Source organism: Babylonia areolata, chromosome 4, assembly GCF_041734735.1.
Source record: "Babylonia areolata isolate BAREFJ2019XMU chromosome 4, ASM4173473v1, whole genome shotgun sequence".
Taxonomy (NCBI): Eukaryota; Metazoa; Mollusca; class Gastropoda; order Neogastropoda; family Buccinidae; genus Babylonia; species Babylonia areolata.
In genome coordinates this window covers 45049627-45074571 of record NC_134879.1, presented here as the reverse complement: position 1 = coordinate 45074571, position 24945 = coordinate 45049627, and the positions used below count along the sequence as shown (strand labels likewise).

Below are 24945 nucleotides of genomic sequence, written 5' to 3'. Positions count from 1 at the left end.
ACAAAATGGCTTCAATCACCGATATGTGTGACGGGACATTAAACAAAATTCCTCCTTATGCATACATGACAAATGTGTGAGCCGACTGACGAGTACACCATGTGATGCCCCCGCCCTGTTACTGACTCAGTAATGCACTGACATAATTATTCCCTCATACTAGTGACACAAAGACACTGCCGTAACGCAAGCACACCCAAAACAATACACAAATGATTAAAGAAGCATTGCAATAACACTGTCATATCAAGGATATATAGTATTTCGAACTGTTCATCTTTTACTAAGATAGTCAATGAGACAGTGATTTATTTTTTTAAACAGTTTTATTCCTGGCACTTTTCATTTTAACTAATTCGTGGGAGATTGTTCCTTTAGTTTCCACCACAGTACAAGGAGATCAGTGGATTTGTAAACGGGTTGTTTCTTGTGTGTGTGTGTGTGTGTGTGTGTGTGTGTGTGTGTGTGTGTGAGTGTGTGTGTGTGTGTGTGTTTCTGCCAGTGTGTGTGTGTGTGTGTGTGTGTGTGTGTCAGTGTGTGTGTGTGTGTATGTGTGTGTGTGTGTGTGTGTGTGTGTGAGTGTATGTGTGTGTGTGTATGTGTGTGTGTGTGTGTGTGTGTGTGTGTGTGTGTGTGTGTGTGTGTGCCGTGCACACGTTGGCGCGTGCGTCTGTGCGTGCGTGCGTGCCAGTGCGCATGTGTGTATAGTGCAGTGCTTGAGTTCATGTCAGTGTGTGTGTGCCGTGTGTGCGTGTGCGTGCATGTACTAGCGCGCGCGTGCGGCTGCGGGCGGGGGAAGGGGAGTGCCGGCGGGGAAGGAGGGAGGGGGACTGAGGAACATGTGTGTGTGAAAGAATGACACGCAGTACAAGATGCACCGTTATATGTAACTTGAATTGTTCAAGCTCTGTTCTTCTTCCACTTAACGACCAACATCAGTATGCTGAAGAAAACTGTCGTGTTGTGGGAGGTTGCTGTTGGGAGCAATTTAGCTGAGCTACCGAGGGATGTTCTGTTAACTGATAGGGGAGATGGGGCGCAGTCCACTGGTGTGTTCGCATCTCCAGCTGGGGCAATCCGGCTACCGTAGAATACACCCGACCGGCACAGCCCCAGTTATTTGGGGAAAGGTAGGGTGAGTGTAAGATGGCTTCAAACGAACCAAATCCGAAAGCTGTTTTCATCATCGGAGGTCAAGTTTGAGGTCAGCTGCAACTGGCCACGCCCCCTTCGTGAAGCCCCACTGCTCATAGGCTATTTTTGGCGCCCTTGGATCATCAGGAAGAATCCCAGTATGCAAAGACTATCTGTGAGGTTTCATTCGTGTTCGGAGGTCTGTATATAAACGCCATGGCCTCCAATACCGATATCATCTGGGACATATAGATATGATGTTTTGTTGTTGTTATTGTCGTTATTATTGTTGTTGTTGTGGTTGTTGTTATTGTTGATAAGAGTGAGAGAGAGAAAGAGAGAGACAGAGAGAGCCGCAGATCACCGCACACACACACACACATACACACACACACGCACGCGCGCGCGCGAGCGCGCACACACACACACTGACAGACACACACGACGCTGGCGTGCATTCATGCGCACCGCGCACAGACCGGCACAACTTACTAAATGAGCATGATGCACTGGTCGTCAGTGCATGCACACACTGACGTGCGCGCACACACAGACTGACACACACACATACACCGCACACAGACACACACAGACACACACAGACACACACACACACACACACACACACACACACACACACACACACCGTGACATGTGTGTGCGCCTTCTCAGTGACGGACGCACTTGACATTTATTGGAATACTGATTTCTGTGTGACGGGATAAGTGATATAGATAATGATTATGTGCAGTCGATACAACAGCAAAATCTATTTCTATTTCTCCTGTTATTGCTTTTGTAGCTGCAACGTACTTCTGCTGCAGCTACTGAGACTGCAACAGGTACAATATTTCAGGTATGTTTTAAGACAGTAAGTTATGTACCCTGGTCACAGACTCTGACGTCACTAGAGAGGAGGCAAAATGGCGGACGCCGAACTAAATGTTGATAATCTGATCAGCAGACTTCTGGAAGGTTTGTAAGGCAGTTTTCATTTGCATGAAACCAGTTTACGTACCGTCAGAAATGTTCGTTACTTTGTGCCAAGCCTGCGGAGATGAAGTACAAAGGTCGTAATTACCCACTGCTTGCATTCTCAGATGGGATGTTGGTTCATGACTTCAATGAATGTTTTGCAAAGTTTATTTGGTCGGTTGGTAGTGAATACTCTCTTCCTCCTCGTTTTGAAATGAAGAGTTTTGAAGAATGTTCTCATTTCCACTTGCAGCGAGAGGATGTCGACCAGGGAAAACTGTTCAGATGACAGAATCGGAGGTCCGGGGCCTCTGTTTAAAATCACGAGAAATATTTCTCAGCCAACCTATTCTTCTGGAGTTGGAGGCACCGCTGAAAATATGTGGTAAGCGGAACTGACACTGATTTTCGAAATCGAATGTTTTACTTTTTAAATTTCCTTTTTTTGTTTCATTGTTTACGGATAATTCTGCATGTTATGTCACAGGAAAACAAAGTTTTCTCGTGCACAGCTCCATTTCTGGCTCTGCTTTGATCAAGTTTAAAAAGGAAAATGGTTCCGGGTAGACTACAAGAGCTTCGGCATAAAATTTTGTGAAACACTTCGAATAGCGAGTGGTAACATCAAAAGGACAGTAAAAATAAGATAAAGGGTCATGAAGAATAATTGCATATTGAAACAAGAAGAAAAGTACTAAAATAAATTTAGAAATAATGCATAAAAAAAATCAAACAAGATGCTGCATGCCCATGAAGCATGAACAGATTCAGGTAATGAGGTATCCATACAACTTACAACTACAAGGAAATGAATGACTGGATGATAAAAATCCCAACTTGTTTACGTTTACAAGTTATTCTGAAGATAGTACCTATACAGCTTAATTCTGTTAACATTTCTGCATGTAAATATATGTATACATATGACTTCCTCAGTTCCAGTTTATATTGATTTCTGTTCTACATTGTGTGCAGATGTTCACAGTCTTCATAAATCATATATGATAGATTACATATATTTATAATTAATTTTAGTTCAAGCAGAATCAAAGCTATTTGTTCAGACCACCTTAGCTGGTCAATGCAAATAATAGGCATGAATGTGCATTGCATTCTTTTGCTAGGTACAGATACATGTCTATTTTAGTAGACAGTGTTGACAAAATTTGCTCAGAATGATAGACTGCTGAATGGAGAAGATTGAATGCTAAGCCTCCATTGGTGATAGATCTAGTCATTGTTTAGAAAAGTGTGACTGGCATGAACTTAGAGAGTGGCACTGAAGAATGACAAGGTGGTTAGTTTTAAAATAGAATACTTTGAGAATGTTGAACAGATGCATACATTATCATTTAGAGGCGTACATATTATCCACTGAATTAAAAATCAAAGAAATTTTATTTATTCAGTGTTTTTTTAATGGACTTAGACTAATGGTAATGTTAACATTGTTAAATTCAGATAGTAATTAAAAGTATGCTTTTATTTTGTTTGGTATTATATTTTTCTGTATAGAATGTTTCAGTGTCATCATGCATCCACAGGCGGGTGAAAACATACACAGACACACACATGCAATCACACACACACACACACACACACACACACACACACACTCTCAGTGACACACAAGCACACACACACACACACACATGCATGCATGCACATGCAGCACTTTCAGGAACAGGATGTGTTATTGAATGTTTGGGTAGCTGAATGAGGAGTTGAAGTTGGGGCTGAGAGGGGGTAAACTGGGTTTTAAGTGGTGTGAAGTGTGCAGTTCATGAAATATCTTTGTGGTGGTGTTTGGTTCCTGGTTACTTGGGAACTGTGCATATATTTATTCATATGATGTCGTAAGGCTGGTTATGTTAAAACTTAGATTTTGTTTTCTTTTTTTGGATGGGTGTGTGTGGGGGTTTGGGGGGGTGGAGGGGAATACAGAATAAAGGTAAAGATGAGTATTTGTTTCTGATGAAACACAAGTTCTGCACATAATGTTTGTGGCGATGTGTTGAATAACCTGTACTGTCAATGGCTTAGAAATAAACTATTCTCGCTTTCCATAACATTTTAATTTTAATTTTATTTTGTCTATTTTCTTTTTTTCTTTTTTTTTTTATTATTTTTTTTTCTTAAGGCCTCACTAAGCGCGTTGGGTTACGCTGCTGGTCAGGCATCTGCTTGGCAGATGTGGTGTAGTGTATATGGATTTGTCCGAATGCAGTGATGCCTCCTTGAGCTACTGATACTGATACTGATTCTATTGTCCAGTATTAGTGGGTGGAAGTAAGATGAAGGTATTTTTTATGAATCTCAGATTGTTGGGAGACGCCATGGCAGAATCAGTTAAGTTAGGTATCTGATTCAGTGGTCACCAGTGCTCAGAGTTTGAAGTCCTATTTTGGCATGGCGTTTTACCCTGAATTTTCATGCTCCACCCAGGTACCTGACTTAGGTTGGGGATGGCTATTAGCAGTGGCCCTGCTTTCCTATGTCAAGCCCTTGACAATGGATTTGGCTTCATTGCCCCTGTGACTATTGGATCTTTACACTTTACATTGACTTTTTTTTATTTTTTTTTTTTATGACTTTAAGCAGTACAAAAGAGAACCTTCTCTTGTACTTGTGGTCTTCTTTTTTGTGCTGTTGTTGGTAATGGCTTTTTGTGACAAGGAAAAATAATGGTACTGTCACATTAGCTCCAGGAGAAAAATGTACGATCTTTGCAGGATTTTTTTCTACTTATTCTTTAAGTTTAATGGAGCTTTCACTTTCAGCCTTCATCACATCCAGTAGGCTAGAGCAGACTTAATCCTATGGTATTCTAACCATTGAGAAAATAGTGTTGGTTACTTTTTTTGTTTGTTTATTTTGTTTTTGAGTTGTTGGTTATTTTCCTTTTATGGTAAATATTGATTATCTGTTTATCTCTGTAACATGGGTTCCATTCTTGATGCATGTATCCCTGATAACACTTATTCTCTCTCTCTCTCTCTCTCTCTCTCTCTCTCTCTCTCTCTCTCTCTCTCTCTTTCTCACTCTCTCTATCTCTCAGTCTCTCTCTCTCTCTCTCTTTAAAAAAAATAAAATAAAATAAAGGTGGGGGGGATGTTTTGTCTTGCTGCCCCATCATCTGCACAATATTCTTTGGCATTATTCTCATGTCACTCAAGTCCTGTATTCACAGCCACATCCACCTTGTCTGCAGCAGTCTCAGTGCCAGTCCTTCACAGGGAACTATCACTATTACTGTTAGGTGGCCAGGAAGCTATACACCAGATAACACAGCTGTTCCATTGTTCATCATTGTGGAGTTCAGTTGTTCCTGTATTTATGCACTGTATAGGGGATAACATAAGATTAAATAACAACATTTTCATTATCTCACTAAGAGAGACTACACCAAATGTTGCCAAACAAGGAAGGACAGCTAACACACAAACATTATACAAGACTTAATAAAGAAAGCAGCAATAAAGTATACTATAAACATACAACACAAAAGACATTCTTGAATATGAAAGCATTACACATAATTACTTTAAAACTTTGTAGAGCAGAGAAATAGTAAATATAAAATTATAAATGTGTTCAAAGCCACGGACATTAACACTACACATTTGATATTGCACTTTGAAGTTTGATTCTGCATATGCAGTCGCTTAACTCAACCTTGTGTTTTCAGGTGACATTCACGGCCAGTACACAGATCTACTGCGTCTGTTTGAGTACGGGGGCTTCCCCCCAGAGTCAAACTACCTGTTTCTGGGGGACTACGTGGACCGGGGCAAGCAGTCCCTGGAGACCATCTGTCTGCTGCTGGCCTACAAGATCAAGTACCCAGAGAACTTCTTCCTCCTGCGTGGCAACCATGAGTGTGCCAGCATCAACCGCATCTACGGCTTCTATGACGAGTGTGAGTAGGAGGGTTGGGGTGGGAGGGGAGACTGCAGAAGTGTGGGGTTGGGAGTAAGTTGTCCTCAGAATCATTCATATTGTTTTTCTTTAGCTTTTGCACTTGGAGAGAACGCATGTGCTCCCAGCAAGTGTCAGGTATGCAGCTCAGGCACATAGTCTTCTTCTTTAGAACTCTCTGTCTCTCTCTCTCTCTCTCTGTGCTTTGTCCCTTGCCTGTATGAAAGAGTCCTGAGGAAAGAGGGGTGTGTGGGGAGGGGGTGGTGTGGGGTTAAAGGTTGAGATAACACCTTTTTTTTGTGTTGTTAATATTATTGTAAAAATATGTGGATTTATTTACCTTTTAGAGCTATCTGCTAGTGTCTAACATCAAGCATTTCTGCTGTGATCAATGTTACTGAGACATTGTGCAGTTTGTGCAAGTGTTAGCTGACCAGCATAATTGTCTCCCACTGGCATGCTTAGGCGCTCAGCTTTACTGATTACAGCCAAGTAGTAGTTTATGTAGTTTTGTTACCTGTCAGTGTCTTTGTGAAAGTTCTTGACTTTGCTAGTTTCCTGTTTGCTTCCCCTGTCTTTGCCTTCACTTGGTAAAGGTATGACTGTTTTGATGATAGCTTTACAAACATGGGATTAAATGCCTTTTTCAGTTCATTTTACTGTAGTCCCATACTCACATCATTTACTCACTCGGGACGGCAAGTTTTCTCCCTTCCTTTCCACCACAGACGGCCCGTTTGTAAGGGTTTGGCAAAAAAAACAAAAAGACAAAAATACAAAATACAGAGTAAGAAAATGAAACTTTCAGAACTGGTTTATTGCGTGTTGGGGTATTACATATTAAAAAAAAAATTAAACTTCTCATCTTATTTTTATAGTTTTGCCATTATGTAGAAATTTATGCCAATTTTTCACCCCTAATCACCATACCCATGTTCACTTTCTGCACTTAATTCACTTTCTTCTTCGTCATCATCCACCTCTTCGGTGTCCGACCCTTCAGTTTGTAGCATTTCAAATACTTCAGCAACACTAAAAAGTTGCCGTCGCTGCCTTATTCACTCCGCAACATTTTGAGAACTCCCGGCTTCAGACGCCACTTTGCTAACAGGATGTGTGAGCAGGCGACCGGTCAGTGACTTTGTCAATGTGTGTAAGAGACAGGCCACACATGACAGGCTGGCCAGTCATACCATTCTGTTATGGAGTGACCCAGAATAGCGCACTCTGCTTGGCTAATCACCAAATCACGTGTACAGCACGTGATGGATTTTTATTTTTGGAAAATGCTAATCCATTCCATCGTCCAAATCCGAATATATCTTATGTAGGAATGCTCACGCATTCCGTCGTCTGGAGAGAGTTAAACTTTAAAACATTACTTTTCAAGTAGTCACTGCACAATTTAAGGCATTCCATTTGATATCTCATCTGTACTTGCAACATGCACATCTGTTTTTCCACACGTTTATGTGCACACATTGTCTGCGCGTTTGTGCATATTTGTTTGAATTTAATTTTTTGACTCACTTGTGTAAACAAAGTGAGTATGTTTTAACCTGGTGTTTGGTTGTCTGTCTGTGTGTCCGTGGTAAACTTTAACAGACATTTTCTCTGCAAATACTTTGTCAGTTGACACCAAATTAGGCATAAAAATAGCAAAAATTCAGTTCTTTCCAGTCGTCTTGTTTAAAACAATATTGCACCTCTGGGATGGGCACCAAAAAAAAATAAAATGAAGCCTAATTATATGCAAACTGCATTTACTGTTATATTTATATTTTTTTGTATTCTCTAAACTTTGCACTTTGATCTGATATTCTGACACAACAAGAGCAGTCATTATTATCATTTTTTGTTCAAACAGGAACTTCTTTTGCTAAGCATGGAAGTTTTATTTATTTTGCAAACGTTTTGGTGCAGATAGTAAAAAAGGGAAATTACTCTGTAATTAATGCTAGAGGACTTAATTTGCTTTAAACTGATCTTTCTCATCTTAAACATTACATTTTGAAATTATACTCAATACATAAAAAGCTTGTGTGTTTTACTCTCAGTGTACAGGGCTTTCACTATGTTCATTTGCCCAAGTGGTCTTTTTCGGAAAATACTAAAATCAATACGACGAGTGGACTTTACAGATCTGTTGGCTGAGCCCTGAAGGTCATAGGCAAAAATCAGTTGCGTACACATATTTATACACAATCAAAGCGCGTGCTCATATTCTTCACGAACGAGAACGACGCCATTTTCTTTCAAGTTGTTGACCTGCCCGTTCAACCCTATATTCAATGGACAATGCACGATAACATGTGATGGAAAGTTGGAGAAGGAGACCATTAAATATTTATGCAGAGAAAGATTTGTGAACGCCTCATCACTTACTGGATTATGCCCTAAACTGCCGTAAAAGTATCCACAGAATCAGTCGGAATTCACAGTTAAAAATTGTAAACCATGTGAGTTAATGCCCTTGAATTGATCACGATGAAACAAAAATTTTCAGTCTTGACTTTTCTCAAAATGGAGTCCTTTTCACTTCTTACGATGTTTAGAAGTGCTTGTACTTGGCTCTACATGTTATTAGTTTAACAAAATACTAAATTTTCATATCAGCTTTAAAACTATAAAACTAGAATGAATATAAAAGAGAAATTGAATCGACCATGTTGTACTACATTCCTGGCGGGTGTAACTAAACTTGTACATCTATCTAGATCTAGTGAAAACGGCTAAATGTTGCAGTGTGATTGCGGCGATAGCCATTAAAAAGAATTTTTTATTGCCCTTAAAGATTTTTTGAATGCTCAAGATAACCAGAATAATATGATTTAATCAGCGTTCTCACTGCGAATACCGCAATTGATTTATCGCCCTTTAAAAAATTATGTTCAAATGTTAAATTTTAGAACGTCAGTTTAGGAGCCACGATAGTGTAATTGATAAGGCAGTTTCTTCTCACCTGAACACACGGGGTTCGAATCTGGGTAGGACTTTCTTTTTTTCTTTTTTCTTTTTAAACGCAAAGCTTTATAATAACAAATACAGAACACATTTTAACGATTAGATTTTTTTTTTTTTTAAGTGTATCACAAGTGAGTCTTGAAGGCCTTGCCTCTCTTGTTTGCATATTTTGATAGGTTCGAAAACGCTGTGTAAATGCATCATTCTTATTAGAGTACATTAAACATTTTAGAATTTTCCCCCATATGTTGTGTTTAAGTTCTATACAAATGTACTATTATTATTATTTGATTGACAGAATACAGTATACATTTTAAAATTCTCCCCATGTTTTAAAATTCTGTATTGATGTCTTGCAGGTAAGAGAAGATTCAACGTCAAGTTGTGGAAGACATTCACTGATTGTTTCAACTGTCTACCTATAGCTGCCATCATTGATGAGAAAATTTTCTGTTGCCATGGAGGTTTGTGTGTTTTAGTTCGTTTTGGGAGGGTTTTTTTGTGTGTTTTTTTTAATGGCTTGCATACTGTTTGTGTTTAGAGTTCTTGGTAAAGCGTTTAAAGATCAGTTGCTTCATTTGAATAAGAAAAAAAGGAAGTTACGAGTAGTTGAGATGTTCTTTGCAAAAACCCCCCCCCAAAAAACAACAAATAAACCCAGAAAAGATATTGTGTAAAAAGAAGAAAAGAAATTGTGGATGGAGAAAATTTGAAACCTTACCAATCTTGCACTGTTAAATTCTAAACAGGCGCACCAGAATGGTGTTTGTATTTGGTCATATTTGACTATATGTGTGAGCTTGTTAAATGTTCAGACTTTTGAAGTAATGCTTGGATATGTGGCAAGAAGATGTCTGCTTTTTGAGTAGTTTTCCTCAAAATTTGAGTCAGAATCATTCATCTTCCTTAAGTTTGTTCAAATGCTGATAAGGACTTCAGCTGGTAAAGTATGTAGCTAAACATGCCTGTGCATTCATGCAAGCATGCATGGCACCACACCACACCATGCCACACACGTGTGACACACACACACACCATACACAACACACACAAAGTTATGTATGTGATTTTGGCCTTATGTTTTAGTTATCTGGTTTACCTTTCTGCATCTCAGGATTGTCGCCTGACTTGCAGTCCATGGAGCAGATTCGACGAATCATGAGACCAACAGATGTTCCAGACACAGGTAAGAAATTTAACGATTTGGTCTTTCGAAAAACTTATTGATGCTTTATCATTGTCAACAGTTCCATTATATACACAACACGCTATTTCAGTGCAGCAGGATAACACCACACATACACTGATCACACTGATAATCACAGTGGGTTATGATCAATTTGGCCGGGTGCAATGGGTACACAGGTAGATTGTTCATTGTGTCACAGTGTGTTAATTAAGCGACAGACTTGTGCATTGAATACATTGGTGTGTGTGTGTGTGTGTGTATGTTAAGAGAGAAAGAGAGATATACCTCTTGACAGCTGCTGACAGGTATGGTCGTCAGTGAAGGGCTGTCACCTCACTAAGATAAGACTGAGCATACAGGTCAGATGTTAGTCACCAATCTTTAGTTAGGCATTTTCTTGCTGGGATTGTATTGCTTCTGATCAGCCAAATCTGTTATGTCATTGATCAGTACAGAAAAAGTAGTAACTGCACTTCCTGGGATTGCATTGCTTCTGATCAGCCAAATCAATGACATCATTGATCAGCAGAGAAAAAGTAGTAAGTGCACTTCTGACTGGTGCCACACTGATCTCATTGCACCAAGGGTCAGCAGTTAGGAGGTTTAAATGTGAGGAAGGAAGGGAGAATGAGAGCAGAAAGAAAGGAAAGGGGATTGAACACCACAGTGAGAAGACTTGGGAGGGTGGGGGGTTAGCAGTTATATAATGGGGGTGGTGCAGGGGAGGGTTTGGGGGGGGGGGGGAGGTGGAGAAAACAAGGCTTGACTTTGCACTGTCATGGGCAGACATGTTTGGCCTGTCAACGTAAAACGCTAGCTCAGTGCAGTATTGTATTGTCTGACAGACAGAATGGATCCTCAGTGCAACAAGTCATGGTTGATGGTGTGCTGTGCATCTGTGTGTGTTTGATCCAACCAAATTACTTCTGTGCATGAAAATGGCTTCTGGGACTGGCTGTGTAGTGTGCACAGCATAATGAGTATACAGAAGAATGTGGTTCAACAGGTGCTTTTGTGAGGCGATCTGTGACAATGTATGTTTGTTTTTGTTTTGTTTTTTCTCCACCTGAGCATGAGCTGTAAGTTGTTCGATCACAGGTATATGATTTCTATGACTGAGGAAGAATGTGTAACTTGTGTGTTCAGGATTGTTGTGTGACTTGTGTTCAGGGTTGTTGTGTGACTTGTGTGTTCAGGGTTGTTGTGTGATCAGGGTTGTGTGACTTGTGTGTTCAGGGTTGTTGTGTGATCAGGGTTGTTGTGCGACTTGTGTGTTCAGTGTTTTGTGATCAGGGTGGTTGTGCGACTTGTGTGTTCAGTGTTGTTTTGTGATCAGGGTTGTTGTGCGACTTGTGTGTTCAGGGTTGTTTTGTGATCAGGGTTGTTGTGCGACTTGTGTGTTCAGTGTTTTGTGATCAGGGTTGTTGTGCGACTTGTGTGTTCAGGGTTGTTTTGTGATCAGGGTTGTTGTGCGACTTGTGTGTTCAGTGTTGTTTTGTGATCAGGGTTGTTGTGCGACTTGTGTGTTCAGGGATGTTGTGTGATAGGGGTTGTTGTGCGACTTGTGTTCAGTGTTGTTGTGTGATCAGGGTTGTTGTGCGACTTGTGTGATCAGTGTTGTTTTGTGATCAGGGTTGTTGTGTGACTTGTGTGTTCAGGGTTGTTTTGTGATCAGGGTTGTTGTGCGACTTGTGTGATCAGTGTTGTTTTGTGATCAGGGTTGTTGTGTGACTTGTGTGTTCAGGGGTGTTGTGCGACTTGTGTGTTCAGGGATGTTGTGTGATCAGGGTTGTTGTGCGACTTGTGTGTTCAGGGGTGTTGTGCGACTTGTGTGTTCAGGGATGTTGTGTGATCAGAGTTGTTGTGCAGCTTGTGTGTTCAGGGGTGTTGTGCAACTTGTGTGTTCAGGGGTGTTGTGCGACTTGTGTGATCAGGGGTGTTGTGTGATCAGGGTTGTTGTGCGACTTGTGTGATCAGGGTTTTGTGCGACTTGTGTGTTCAGGGTTTTTGTGTGATCAGGGTTGTTGTGCGACTTGTGTGATCAGGGTTGTTGTGCGACTTGTGTGTTCAGGGTTGTTGTGCGACTTGCGACTTGTGCGATCAGGGGTGTTGTGTGATCAGGGTTGTTGTGCGACTTGTGTGATCAGGGTTTTGTGCAACTTGTGTGTTCAGGGTTGTTGTGTGATCAGGGTTGTTGTGCGACTTGTGTGTTCAGGGTTGTTGTGCGACTTGCTGTGGTCGGACCCTGACAAGGACGTCCAAGGGTGGGGGGAGAACGACCGTGGTGTGTCCTTTACCTTCGGGGCTGATGTGGTCAGCAAGTTCCTCAACCGCCATGACCTGGATCTCATCACCAGGGCCCACCAAGTGAGAGGTTTTTTTTAATTTTAGTTATTGAATGATTAATTGTTTTACATATTTGTGTGTGTAACAAAAGGTTTGTGAGGTACTTGTTTGGAGGTTTTCAAGTTTCGGTCTTGAGGAAGGGAAATCAAGTAACAAGATTAGATAGAAGTTATAGCAGTGAGGGAAGTATGAGGGTGTAGTCTCTTCAGAGCCACAACCATACATCTCCGAAATGGCCAGTTGAAATGTGAAATGGCAAGGGAAATGGTATTTGTGTTTTTGATGTACATGGCTTTCACTGAAACAAATGGTTTATGTGTTCCAAGTCATCAAAAAGGAGAAAAGGTAAAAATTTGTAGGCAAGCATGTTTATGGAAAATAAGGCGTTTGACTTTCACTTTGTCAATAGACAGTACATACAAATATGCAGACTGAATTGTAAACACTCAGACACACACACACACACACACAAAACACATACATATGTACACTAAGACTATATTCCTTTTGGCATTGTCTGATATTAACGAGTATGAGATAAAATACTTGTGAAAATCAGAATGTGTTTTTGTCATGACAGATTTCTGTGTGTGTGAAAGTGAAAATGACTGTTGATGTAATAGTTAACTGTTTTTCTGTGATGTTCAGTACAAAAGCAAAGTGTTTAGTGTAAAGGTCTATAGCTGAACCTTTCTGAACCAATAATAACAGACAACAATAAAAATGCTGTGCTAAAAATGCTGGATGGTATGTGAGGTGTAATTATTCTCTCCATATCTAGGATTATCATTGTGAGAAATCACCAGGCAATGGTCACCTTTTTCTTTCTTTTTTTCTTTTCTTTTTATTATTATTATTATTATTATTATATTTAATACTCAGGTAGTATTAGAGCTAGCTATTTACTGAAGTAAAAAAATGCTGGTTTTAATTGAATACCTGGATTTGATAATGCTTTTCCAAATGTAAGTGCATTTTTATGTTTTCAGGTTGTAGTAAAACCAAGGATAATGTGTCATTTTTTTTTTTTTTTGTTTTCCAAAATGTCACTGCCTTTTTATGCTTACAGGTTGTTGTAAAAATTAAACAGTATGCAGTGTGTTTTTTCGGAATACTAACTGCCTTTTCGTGGTTGTAGTAAATCATGGATAATTTGTAATGTTTTTTCCAAAGTGCTTTTTTGTTATATTTCAGTTTGCAGTAAAAACCCTGGATGATTTGTAACATTCTTCCAAGCTTTGAGTGCCCTTTTTTCGTTTTCAGGTTGTAGAAGACGGGTACGAGTTCTTTGCCAAGCGTCAGCTGGTGACCTTGTTCTCAGCCCCCAACTACTGTGGGGAGTTTGACAATGCCGGGGGCATGATGTCTGTGGATGAGACCCTTATGTGTTCCTTTCAGGTATGGGCCACCCCTGCAACCCCTTTCCCCTACCGCCTAGTGTTCTTGGTGTTATTTATGCCATGATTGCACAAAATATTACCTTATGAAAACTTAGCCGTATACAAAGCACAGGAGCAGGAGTCAAGATGGCTGCCGGAAAAAAAGGGCGCTGTCAGGGGTGCATAGGGGAAGTAACCTACTTTCTGAAATTATCGGCCATAGTTACTTTCGTTTTCTCCACATAGGCGGGTAGTAGTTTGCACAGGACAGGAATCAGACCCCTGCTGGAGTCTGCACTAGTGGGTCATGGTAAATATGTTACTTAAATGTAATTTTAGGAAGAAAATTTCCTTTATGATTGTATACGTCACCTTATCATTCGAAGTTTGTGCTCAGTTGAACACAGTAAATCCTACCACCACCACCCACTGTTCTTGGTGATATTTATGTCATGATTAAGCAAATTATTATCTTGTTATTGTATGTCATCTTATCATTCAAAGTCTGCTCCGTTCAATACAGTGAATACTGTCCCTGTAAACACCTTTGTACATACAAAGGTCCGTTTCTTTTTTGCGCTGATGTTCCATTTTCTCTTCTCCAGTACATGGTCTCCTTTTCTTTTTCTTGTCAGCTTTGTTGTTCGTTTTTTTCTTTTGTTTATAATTCATGCTAGAAGGTATAAATTTCAACCTGTGGAGGCATATTTCACATATTTAGCATCTGTCTATGTACATTGCAGCAGGACTTACTGAAAGACTCTCTTGTTGTCCTGTTGGATTAATGGTATTAATTTTGTATTGAAACTTTTTCAAATAAAATGCCGTTCAAACCAAATGTCACTCTAAGAAGAGTTGATTTGATCATGGTGCAGAAGGGCGTCTGAAAAGTAAAAACTCTCAAGAGTCCCTAGAACTCTTTTGTCATACTGCTATGGGTTCCAGACTTCCTTCAGAGAGTCTCCCTGATGCTGCACATGATCAAATCTGCATTTGCTACACATGAACAAAGGCAGGCATACCTTGTAATCATCATTGTCCAGGTTTATGGGTGAAGATGTAGCAAAGGGAAACAACCTTTCTGTAGACACTACACCAATGATTTGTAATGAAAATAATAAGGAAAAAATAAATTATGCATATCCTTAAACGCAGTTAATGCGCAGAAGAAAAAGATAACATACACACCTTCTACATACAAACAAACAAAACAATGCCATTAGCTGAAGACTGATCTCAGAACGTGGTCAGATTGTTTGGTGTCGACAGATCCTGAAGCCCTCAGAGAAGAAAGCCAAGTACCAGTACGGAGGATTGAACTCAGGGCGCCCCATCACCCCTCCCCGAGGGGGCGGCCCTCCAAAGAAGAAATGATCTGTCACAGGACAGGACAAGGCCATCCAGTCCTTAACGCTTGCTCTCATGCTTTGGGAGGGGTGGGGGTGGGGAAGCGGGAGGGGGGTTCTTAGCATCATGTCTTGTGTTCCATTCATTGAGCCATCTCTGCTCGTCTTCCTCTTTGAGTCTATGTGAACTTTTTCTGTCTGTTGTTTTTTGGGTGTTGGGGTGGGGAGTTGGTGCTTTTGTTTTTTGTTTTTTCCCCAGTCATTTTCTGTTGCAGGGAAGAAAAAAGAACAACCAATTTGATGTTCATCATGAGCCTCTTTGAAATTCTTTCATTTGTTGTTGTTGTTTTGGTTTTTTTGTTGCTGTTTTGGGGTGTGTTTTTTTCTCATTTTTCTGTCTGGAGAAAAAAAGGTTAAAAAAAAAATTGAACAAGCATGTTCATCTTCTGTTCTGTGGTTATATGTTTATCACTTTTAATATGCTTTCATGCACAATGAAGATTAATGGATAAAGCATTTAATTTTTACCATACATGTGTGGGTTTTTTTCCCCCTTTTTTATAATTTTTTTTAAAGATATTGTGAGTGGTGTGTGGGGGTTATTTTTCTGCTGCATTGTGTTTGCTTGCCTCATCCTGCTTTTCTCTGTTAGAATTAGTGCAAAGTTTGCCCATTCTTTAGGGACCATGGTTTTTTGGGGGGGTTGTTTTTTTAGCTAGAGATTTATCACAATAAATGTTCTCTTTGTTCTTTATTCTTGGTGTCATCTGATGCTTTGATCCATGAACATTTTATGCTGTCTGTCTGGGTTTAATGTGCATGACATTTTTAAGAGGGGTGTTGCAAGAAAAAGGAGGAAGGAGGGGGTTGGGTGATTAGGTGAGGAGGGGTGGGGTGTGGTGGATATTTGAGAAATTCTGGAAATTTACATTCACAGCAAATCACTGAGGTGGTTTGGGTTTTTTTTTTGGGGGGGGGGGGTAGGTTTATCCTAAAAACTTTTAAAAATTTAAATGATGTATGGCAGTTCCCTGTCCCTCCCTCCCGCCCTCGTTCATTGAAAATGATAATAGAAATGTAACCAGTTGACAGACAGCAGTACTAACTGGGCACAACTCACACCTAGCAGTAAATTAAAGAAAGTTTTAACATTATTTCCCTTTGAAAATTGCCCCATGTTGCTTGATTTGACTGGCAGACAAAACCGCATGCAACCGCCACAGAAATTTACGTCGTATGTGTTTGTTCGTATGTGGCAGGCAACCAAGATGGAGAACAATTTGGATATTTTGTTGTTACTTATGTATCAAGCACAGATCCCACCATGGAGGAATAAAAAAAAAAAAAAAAAGGACTAAGAAACAAATGGATGAGCTTAGAAAAAAGGAAGAAGAAAAAAAAGTGAGGTGTTTCATTTTTTGATGACTCATGTGCATGTTTCCTAACTTTGTGTGTTGTGTGTATCCTGTCCTTCCATTTGTTAGGTGAGTTACGTTGGTCAGAAGGTTGTCATGAAAATGTAGGCTTGATCGTTTTTGTGTGTGTTGCTTGGCCTGAGTGAAAGTTAAACATTTCTCTCATCACTTATCTTCCTGACTGACTCTTTGTGTGTGTGTGTGTGTGTGTGTGTGTTTTCTTCACCCATTGCTGTCAGATCTGTTCTTTATGTGCCAGTTCACACTCAGTTGCTGAGAAACAACATATGTTTTTGTATGTGTTGTGTTTCCTTATGAATTCATTGACTTTTCACTCGTTGCAATTTTTTTCCCCCTGCAAAAGGCTTTATATGTTTTTTACTTTTGTATATACTGTGTATTTATTTCATTGGTTGTTTAAACAATTCATGTGGAAGCCATTTTGATGCTGCAGATGGGGTCAGATGATGTTCTTGCTTCTTTTTTTTCTTCTTTTCTTTTTTAATGCCTCCTGTGATGAACTCTTGTGTATGTGTTGTCTTGTGGTGGAATTACGTCGATATTATCATTATGCACTGTCTTTTTCTTTTCTTTTTTTTTTTTCTTTTTTTTCCATGCTGATTTCACCATAAGAAGACTGCTTGGTGTTTTTGGCCACACTGCTGTCGGCTTTGCTTCCCGTGTGTGTGTGTGTGTGTGTGTGTGTGTGGCTGGGGGTGTGACTGGACTATGCTGCAGAGTACACACTCTGCTTTTGTTTTGGGATGGTGGTTTTTTCCCCCATCATTTCAGCCCTTTTTCTTTTTTTAATTCATGTATATATAGAGATCTTGCTTTAAAGAATCAAGGCTGATATCTAAGGTGTACATATGAACAGTTGGCCTGAAGTCTTCAGTGGTGATGGTGATGTACATCTGGATAGGGTATTTCAAGTTTGATGCGTTTTTCTGTTTTGTTTTGTTTTTCCTTTTTTTTTTTGATGAAGGGACATAACAGTGTGGTTCGAATGTAGGAGGCCATGAAGGTTCAGATACTGTTCTTATGATGTTCAGGTGTTTCATTGAAAAACAAGTGTTGGAAAATGTTTCTTGCATAGGTTTTTGAACGGCTACAAGAGAGGCATGGGGAGCAAAAATGCTCAAATAATGGGCGTGTTTGAACATTGAACATTCATATCAAAACCAACATGTTCTTGATGTTAAATTAGGTCTGTAAAGATCTCAAGAAACAAGAAGGAGCTGAGTATGATTGGTTGACATTGTCGGTTATAGATTTGAATGCCAGGAATGTTTTTGAATTGAGATCCCAAGGAAGTGGTTTAAAAAAGAAAAAAGAAAAGACAAATCTCATCTGCAGTAGGATTCCAGAAACATGTATGTAGACATTCTTGCACTGAACAAATACACTGGCTAGAATTTTTGTGTGTGTTTGTTATAAAGCTATTCTGTGCGACTTGTCAGCCAGATGTCCTTTTGTACCCTTAGGTTTATAGCTCTGGTGTGTGCGTCATAGGCATCCTGTCTTTAGTTGGCCTTTCTTTTTTGCGTGTGTGTTTGTTGGATACAGCATCTTTTGTCCCGTAGTGTTCAGTACTTGATCACATGTATGTTTGGGGAATTGGGTAGCCAGAGAATTTATCTTCCTTCAGAGCGCATCCATTGATGATGATCCAGAGGTAGTAAGCGTTTATTTATTTCAGTATAATTTGGCCGCTGCTCCTTCTTTATTACTTAAAGAATGTAAAAAAAAATATATATATATGACACAAATGACTTAAAATATGGTACTGTGAAATCAAATGTTAATCCAGGTATAAAGACATTTTTTGTTATGTTTTGTTTTTTAAGGGAAAAAACCCAAACAAGTTTGGTAATCTGGAGAGGGTCTGAGCCCATTGTGCCTGCTTTTGATGGAGTGGCTTTTGTTCCTTCGTGCACAATGTAAAAGAAAAGTTTCATGTGTACCCATATTTACTACTGTTTTTTTCCCCATCTTGTGTTATTACAAAATTATGTTGGAAAGCAATAAAACTTTGTCAAGAATGTCACATAATAATCAGCAGCTGAGCATTTTTTTTGTCCTTGTCATTTGTCTTTATTATGTGATAAACTGCCTTTTTTATCTTTACAGGATGCAGAGTAATTTAGGTCATATGACCTGTTTGCTTGTTTGTTTCCTTCTGTGTGTGTAACTAACATGGTGAATGTAATTTTACAAGATCTGATTGTGTACCTTATCTATCAGTATGACTTTAAATGTTACCCATGTTAAACACAAAGCACATCTGGCCTGACTGACTGTGGTATGCTGATTTAACTGGCTGGCTTTCAATGGAGCATAAGTTTTAAGTGTTTGTTACTTTGGGATAACTTTACTTTAAATGCATGGTTTTTGAAACTTCTCACCAGAAGACAATGTGATAATGTTGGAGACCAACAGAAACAGACATAGAATTTGGGGATAGGGTCCTGTTCATATCTCAGTCTTTCAGCCTTGACCAGAAACTGCAATACAAACAGTGGGTTCAGAATTCTGAAGGAAAAGATCATTGTTTCTACATCCAGTGTGTTCTTGGACTGCTGCTCCCACATTGACTTGTATACGTGTACAAGTAGGCTGCTGTTACATGCATGTCTGTTTTCAAGGGTGTGCATGCTGGATATGTTTTTGTTTTCATAACCCTCCGAGAGCTGACATGGATTACAGAATTTTTAGCCTGCACATTTGATCTTGAGCATGCATAATATACTCATAAAGGAGGTTCAAGAACAAACAGGTCTGCTCATCTGTTGACCTGGAAGATGGGAAAAAATTTCCACCCTTAGCCCACTAGGCACTGTAATGGGGATTTGAAACCAGGATCTTGACCACTTGGCTGTTGCACCCATCATATCATAGTTCAAACAGACAACAAAATTATTTCTTTAGACTGACACTTAAAAGCAAGCTAAGATATTGTGTATCAAGGTTTAGTATGGACTGTACTGGTCGTTCAGCAACAGAAAGTTCAGATATAGAGTGAACGGGAACAGCATCCACAGCAAGGACCCCAGAATCTAACAACGTGATCTTCAGATTCAGTTATTTGGTTGTTAAACTTGGTTTGACACCATCCCACAGACCAACATTATCAATGGACTTGTACTCGTACTTGAATGGCTTTTTCAAGCAGGCTTTTTTACTTTCAGAGTTCAGTACATTTTGCATTTTGCTGTGCATGTTTATTGACCACCCCATTAAGAGCGGTTGGCATTGTAAAATGTTCATGAAGATAATTGTGAATTGACTTGTTTGATTAATGTTTTCCTTCTCTTTATCCCATGTTCTCCTACACATTGATGATGCTGTCAGCAACAGCAACAAACAAGACATGTCTATGATGAAAAAAACTGTACAGATGACAGAAGTAAGCTGCCTTACTTTTTTGTGTGTACAATTTGCAAAAAAAATAAAAAGACTGCTGTTCAACATTTCATTGGATCTATAAAATAAAAATGTACAAAACATGCGCACACACTAAGGTTGGTTGTAAATCAGCCACACATGACAGTAATGATTAAAGAAGTTATGAAACGTTTTGTTGTGAGTTTGGTTGAATATTATGCGTGAAATTAGACATTATGTAGTTTGTGGGTTGAGAAAAGGAACAGGAGGAATGTTCTCTATCACTTGCTGTCTCTCTCACACAGACGCATGCATGCAGACTCACACAAACATATTTCATAGTTTGTGAGCAGTATATTCTAGCAGCTTTTTCATTTCCAGGTATACATTTTCAGTTCAACAAAGGTTCTATTGCACTAATCACTTTTTTTTCTGTATCAAACACAGTAAAAGAAATAATCATAAATTTTATATACCAAGACTATTTAAAGCCAGTGTAAAATAATTCACAGGAATGATCTACATCATCACCAGTCTGGCAATTTGTCACAGTTTTTGTTAATACAAGACTCGGCATTGAATACTTGGATGGAATGTACTTTAATATCCAGGTCTGATCATTTAGTGAGGGGCTTTTGGTAAGTCATGGAGATTTTGCTGTCAATAGATACTGCCCTGCTCTTTCATATGGAAAGTATTGATGATATTAAAAGCTGGAGGGGTTATAACTGCAAGGTTATACAAATTGCTTAGAGTTTGGGGAATGGGTATTCACTTTTCTGAATGACACTGAAGGAGACGAAGATCTATACTGCTCACCAATTTATTTTTTATTTTGTTTGAATTAACTGAAACTCAAGTGAAAAACTGCTGTTCACTTTGGCTACAGTTTACATAATGTTATTGGGGATAAAGTTATGCTCAGTTTATTTTCAATATGGCAGTGATATTGACTACTGTTAAGTGTGTGATGCAAATCCTTCTCATATACTGTTTCTCTTAATACTAATACATACAGCTTTACAACTGTAATAAAGCATACATGTATTTACTTAACAATAGCACAAATCCATATTGGATTTAATAGCTTTTACTGCAGCAACAAACTTTTATTTTTCAAAAACAAGACTTTTGGGAAAATATAATGTAAAATAAAATTGGATATAACAGGTCCCGTCAGTAGAGTGAGCATAATATGGTGTTCCCTGTTGCCAGATCAGCAGCCGAAACAAAGCACAAGCACATGAAAAGCTGCATTGGGATATATAAAGTCCTTTTTTGGGGGGGAGGGGGGGGGGGGATGGAAGCTTTTTTTCAAAATCAGTCTGGCAAAGGCACAGCATTTCTTTTTGGAATCTGAAAAAAAAGGAAATGGAAGTTAAAATTTGAATTTTTTTCCTGGAAAGCACCACTACAAGAACTGCAAACATGAATGTATATCATAATTCCACAATCGTAACAAATTCTGGGGTTTTGTTGTTGTTATTGATTTTCAGTTTGAACCACTCTGATCTAAATATCCAAATCAAATCTTCAGTTTTTCATGTCTAACACCACTGTGGACACACAGCTGCTAGTGCTGTGTTGATGTATGCTGTACATCCAAGTACAGTGCACACATACTATTTCTTACAGCTCAGCAGAAAAGGGGTCTGCCAGTAGAAAAGAATTACCTCCCTTGGTCTACCTGGAATGGTGCATGTGTGTGCGACTGGGTGCTGGGCCGAGTTGCACTGTGACCTCTCTCTCTCTCTCTCTCTCTCTCTCTCTCTCTCTCTCTCTCTAAGTGTGTGTGTTGTATGTAAGCTGCATCATACAAAGACATTTCTGAGAGAGTTGATAGTTATTAAAAAAAAAAAAAAATCTTTAGAAGCCTATATTCGGCAAGTATGAGCATTTCTCTCTCTCTCTCTCTCTCTCTCTCTCTGGTTTTATCTTCAACAGCTTGGGGGATATTCAATTCAAATCAATATTATTTTTCATGGAAGCGTTCTCAGCATAATTATGATACAGTATAGCAAAGCATGTTTGCAATGATAGGTTTAACTCACTGTGTCAGAAACGGACATAGTTTTATCTTTCATCCTCTCCAAATCAGAGCTGTGCAAGCATGTGAATGACTGAAATCACTTGCCTCCGTTCAAGAATGAGTGCTACATAAATACTTTTTTTTTCATAATTTTTTCATATAATTATTGTCATCATTATTACTATTCCATACTCACTCTAGCATGAAAGATGGTGGTGCCAGACCTAGAAGAACTCTGGCTCAAAGTAGTCACATCCACCACTGAGGTAGATGTGACAAATGCGGTCTGGGCTCATCCGGAAGTTGTAGTCGATGTAACGACGGCGGTTCACAAACACCTGTGGAGGAAAAGTTCTGTTGTTTTTAACTGCTGTAAACTGGTGTTGAATTACAAATATTTTGCCAAGACCCACCAGTACAGACTCCTATAGGGGTCTGATTCCTGTCCTGTGCATATGTTAGTTTGATAGTTGTCCATGATAGTTTTGCTCGTCTGTGTTAAACTTTTTTGTCTGACACAAATTCAACAAAACACATAAGATTTCTTTCATGTATCATCTGCATTCAGAACGGACTGCACCGTTTAGAAGCACACCACTGTGTTCCAAAATCTCTGTAGAAAAAAAATCTAATAAAATAAATACCTTGGTGTTCTGCAAAGAATTTTACTTGAAAACAGTCTAAACCCTTAACCTTTGGCTTTTAAGTTCCATTAGCGGGATCTGCTGAATTTTCCAACCTGTGCATTGTCCTCTTTTTCATTAATGGCCAGTGTCCATGCTGAGTGATAGTTGGCACAAGCTGGGCATTTGTATCTTTCCATAATGTTCTGAACTCTGATGTGAATGGTATAATGTTTAAGTATGTGCGTATTTGATATTGTGTGTGTGTTTGTACAGGAAAGGGGAGGAGCGTCTGGACGATGAGGAGGGCGGGAGGGGGAGGGGTGGGGGGGGTTCAGGCACTGGCAGGTCATCCACAGGTTCACCTGGGGGAACCAGAATAATGTCAGTCCTGTCAGCAATCTTCTCCACAACACCAGGTGCTGTAAGGACACGCCCATGACCTCAAAATTGAGAGTCTGGGTTGCCGATTGCACTATTTTAAAACTCCACAACTATTCTTCTGGGAGTTTGCAGTTTGTTCCCCCATCCTTGTTCATGGGGGTGTGGCAGTCTTCTTTCTTTCTTTCTTTCTTTCTTTTCCTTCTTCTTTAAGAAGACTCATAGGGGTACCACACTAAAGAGCTGCTCATGAGATATCATCCTGGTCTGTCAATTGTGTGCCAAAGCCAGGGTCTCTGCAAGTCCTGTCTATTCTGCAATGACTCTAGTCTTGATCTTGATGAGTACGTCGCAGAATCCAGTTGCCTGGCAGTCATTGTGACGGGAGGTGGTGAGGGGTGGGGGGTTACTGACTTAGTGGTAGAATGTAGCCAGCTCCTTGAAAAGTTAGGTTTTTTCTGCCTTTCCTATACAGAAACAAAAAAAAAGGGGGGGAAGAAAAAGTTTTCTTACTCTGATGCCATGTTGCAGCATGACGAAAGCCAGCTCGAACTTGTCTTCGGGTTCGAAGGGGAAGTAAGGCTGGTCCCTCTCCTCCCCTCCCCAGTCACCACCCTCACGCGAGTTGCGCACCACCTGCCCCTCGTTGAAGCGGGGGTTGAAGTGGAAGGCGATGTCGTCGCTGCCCGCATCAGGTCCACACTGCAGGTTGACAGCAAATCTGCAGGGGGACACACAGAGCACTCCGATATACACGTGGGTGTGATCAGTGCATTGGGTTTGCGGGAAGATCAGGCATCTGTTAGCCTTTTTCTTTTTCATTTATTATACAGCAGATGTGGTGTTGCTTGTATGGATCTGTCCGCATGGTCTGACACCTCTTTGAAATTGAAACTGTGTGCTTGGCTGAAGCCGGACAAAATGACACAGGAAACAAATCATGAGCGCCTGAAGGCAGCTGCTGATCGGCTAAACCCAGCTAGGTAGCCTGTTGTGCAAGACGACTTTGTGTTTGTGAAAGCGCTTGGGGTTTGTCATGGAAGATAGGCACTATGTAAGTGAGTTAGTAAGCACATGTGGCAGGACCATCATTAAAGCCTTCAAAAAAAAAAGTCAAAGTAAATGCAGCGTCACAGACGCCAGTATGTGAATATGGTAACTGAAATACAAGAAGGAAAAAAACAACAACAGCTGACTGCACATAACTGACATTTACAACTGAAATAAAGGAAGAAAAAATAATGATAATAATGATAGTATTTATATTGCGCTGAATCTTGTGCAGAGACAAATCGAAGCGCTTTCACACCAGTCATTCACACGCATGCATAACACTAAAACTGAAGACAAGGAAGAGGCAGAGGAGGGAGGCTATCTTGTGAAGAGTTGGGTTTTAAGGCCAGACATGAAAGAGCTGAGTGCGGAGACCTGAAGAAGCGTGAGTTCATTCCAAATGCAAGGTCCAGAGACAGAGAAAGAACGGCGGCCAAAAGTGGAGTGTTTGAATATGGGTGTGCGTAAACAGAGTGGATCCGAAGCCGATCGAAGAGAGCGAGATGGAGTGTAGAGGTGAAGGCAGCCACAGAGATAGGAAGGGGCAGATTTGTGAATACATTTATAACAATAGAGTGCTGATCTTATACTTTATTCTGTGTGAGACAGGGAGCCAATGGAGCTTACTTCTACACTATTTACTTTTATTGCTAACTTCCAAACACCGCATATGTATAAAATGAGTAGATAATTAAAAAAAAAATATATATATATATAAATGTGAAAAAATAAAATGAAAATACAATAATGATAATAAATAAACAAACAAGCGAATAAATGTAACACACACACACACACACACACACACA

At 39.7% G+C, this 24945-nt stretch overlaps 1 protein-coding gene and 1 pseudogene across 2 annotated transcripts in view; one reads left to right on the top strand and one right to left on the bottom strand.

Annotated features, from left to right (window-relative positions):
- Nucleotides 1-2025: 2025 nt before the first annotated feature.
- LOC143281222 (serine/threonine-protein phosphatase PP1-beta catalytic subunit) lies at nt 2026-21183 on the top strand. Its single transcript, XM_076586308.1, has 8 exons — nt 2026-2109; nt 2363-2494; nt 5798-6028; nt 9351-9455; nt 10106-10177; nt 12396-12547; nt 13790-13924; nt 15175-21183. The coding sequence occupies exons 1-8, from the start codon at nt 2058-2060 to the stop codon at nt 15277-15279; spliced, it is 984 nt and encodes a 327-aa protein (XP_076442423.1). The 5' UTR covers nt 2026-2057; the 3' UTR covers nt 15280-21183.
- A 157-nt stretch (nt 21184-21340) lies between these two features.
- Nucleotides 21341-24945, bottom strand: part of LOC143281221 (galectin-9-like) — a 32273-nt pseudogene continuing 28668 nt past the window's right edge. Inside the window, exons 12-14 of the transcript XR_013055108.1 lie at nt 23597-23804; nt 22276-22417; nt 21341-21406 (exon numbers count right to left, since the gene is read on the bottom strand). The product of XR_013055108.1 is annotated as a galectin-9-like (transcript). The remainder of the gene's footprint in view (nt 21407-22275; nt 22418-23596; nt 23805-24945) is intronic.

Coding starts and splice junctions, on each gene's coding strand:
- LOC143281222 (XM_076586308.1), top strand. CDS start 2,058: ATGGCGGACGCCGAACTAAATGTTGATAATCTGATCAGCAGACTTCTG. Junction 2,495..5,797: donor GGCACCGCTGAAAATATGTG/GTAAGCGGAACT, acceptor TTGTGTTTTCAG/GTGACATTCACGGCCAGTAC. Junction 6,029..9,350: donor CTACGGCTTCTATGACGAGT/GTGAGTAGGAGG, acceptor GATGTCTTGCAG/GTAAGAGAAGATTCAACGTC.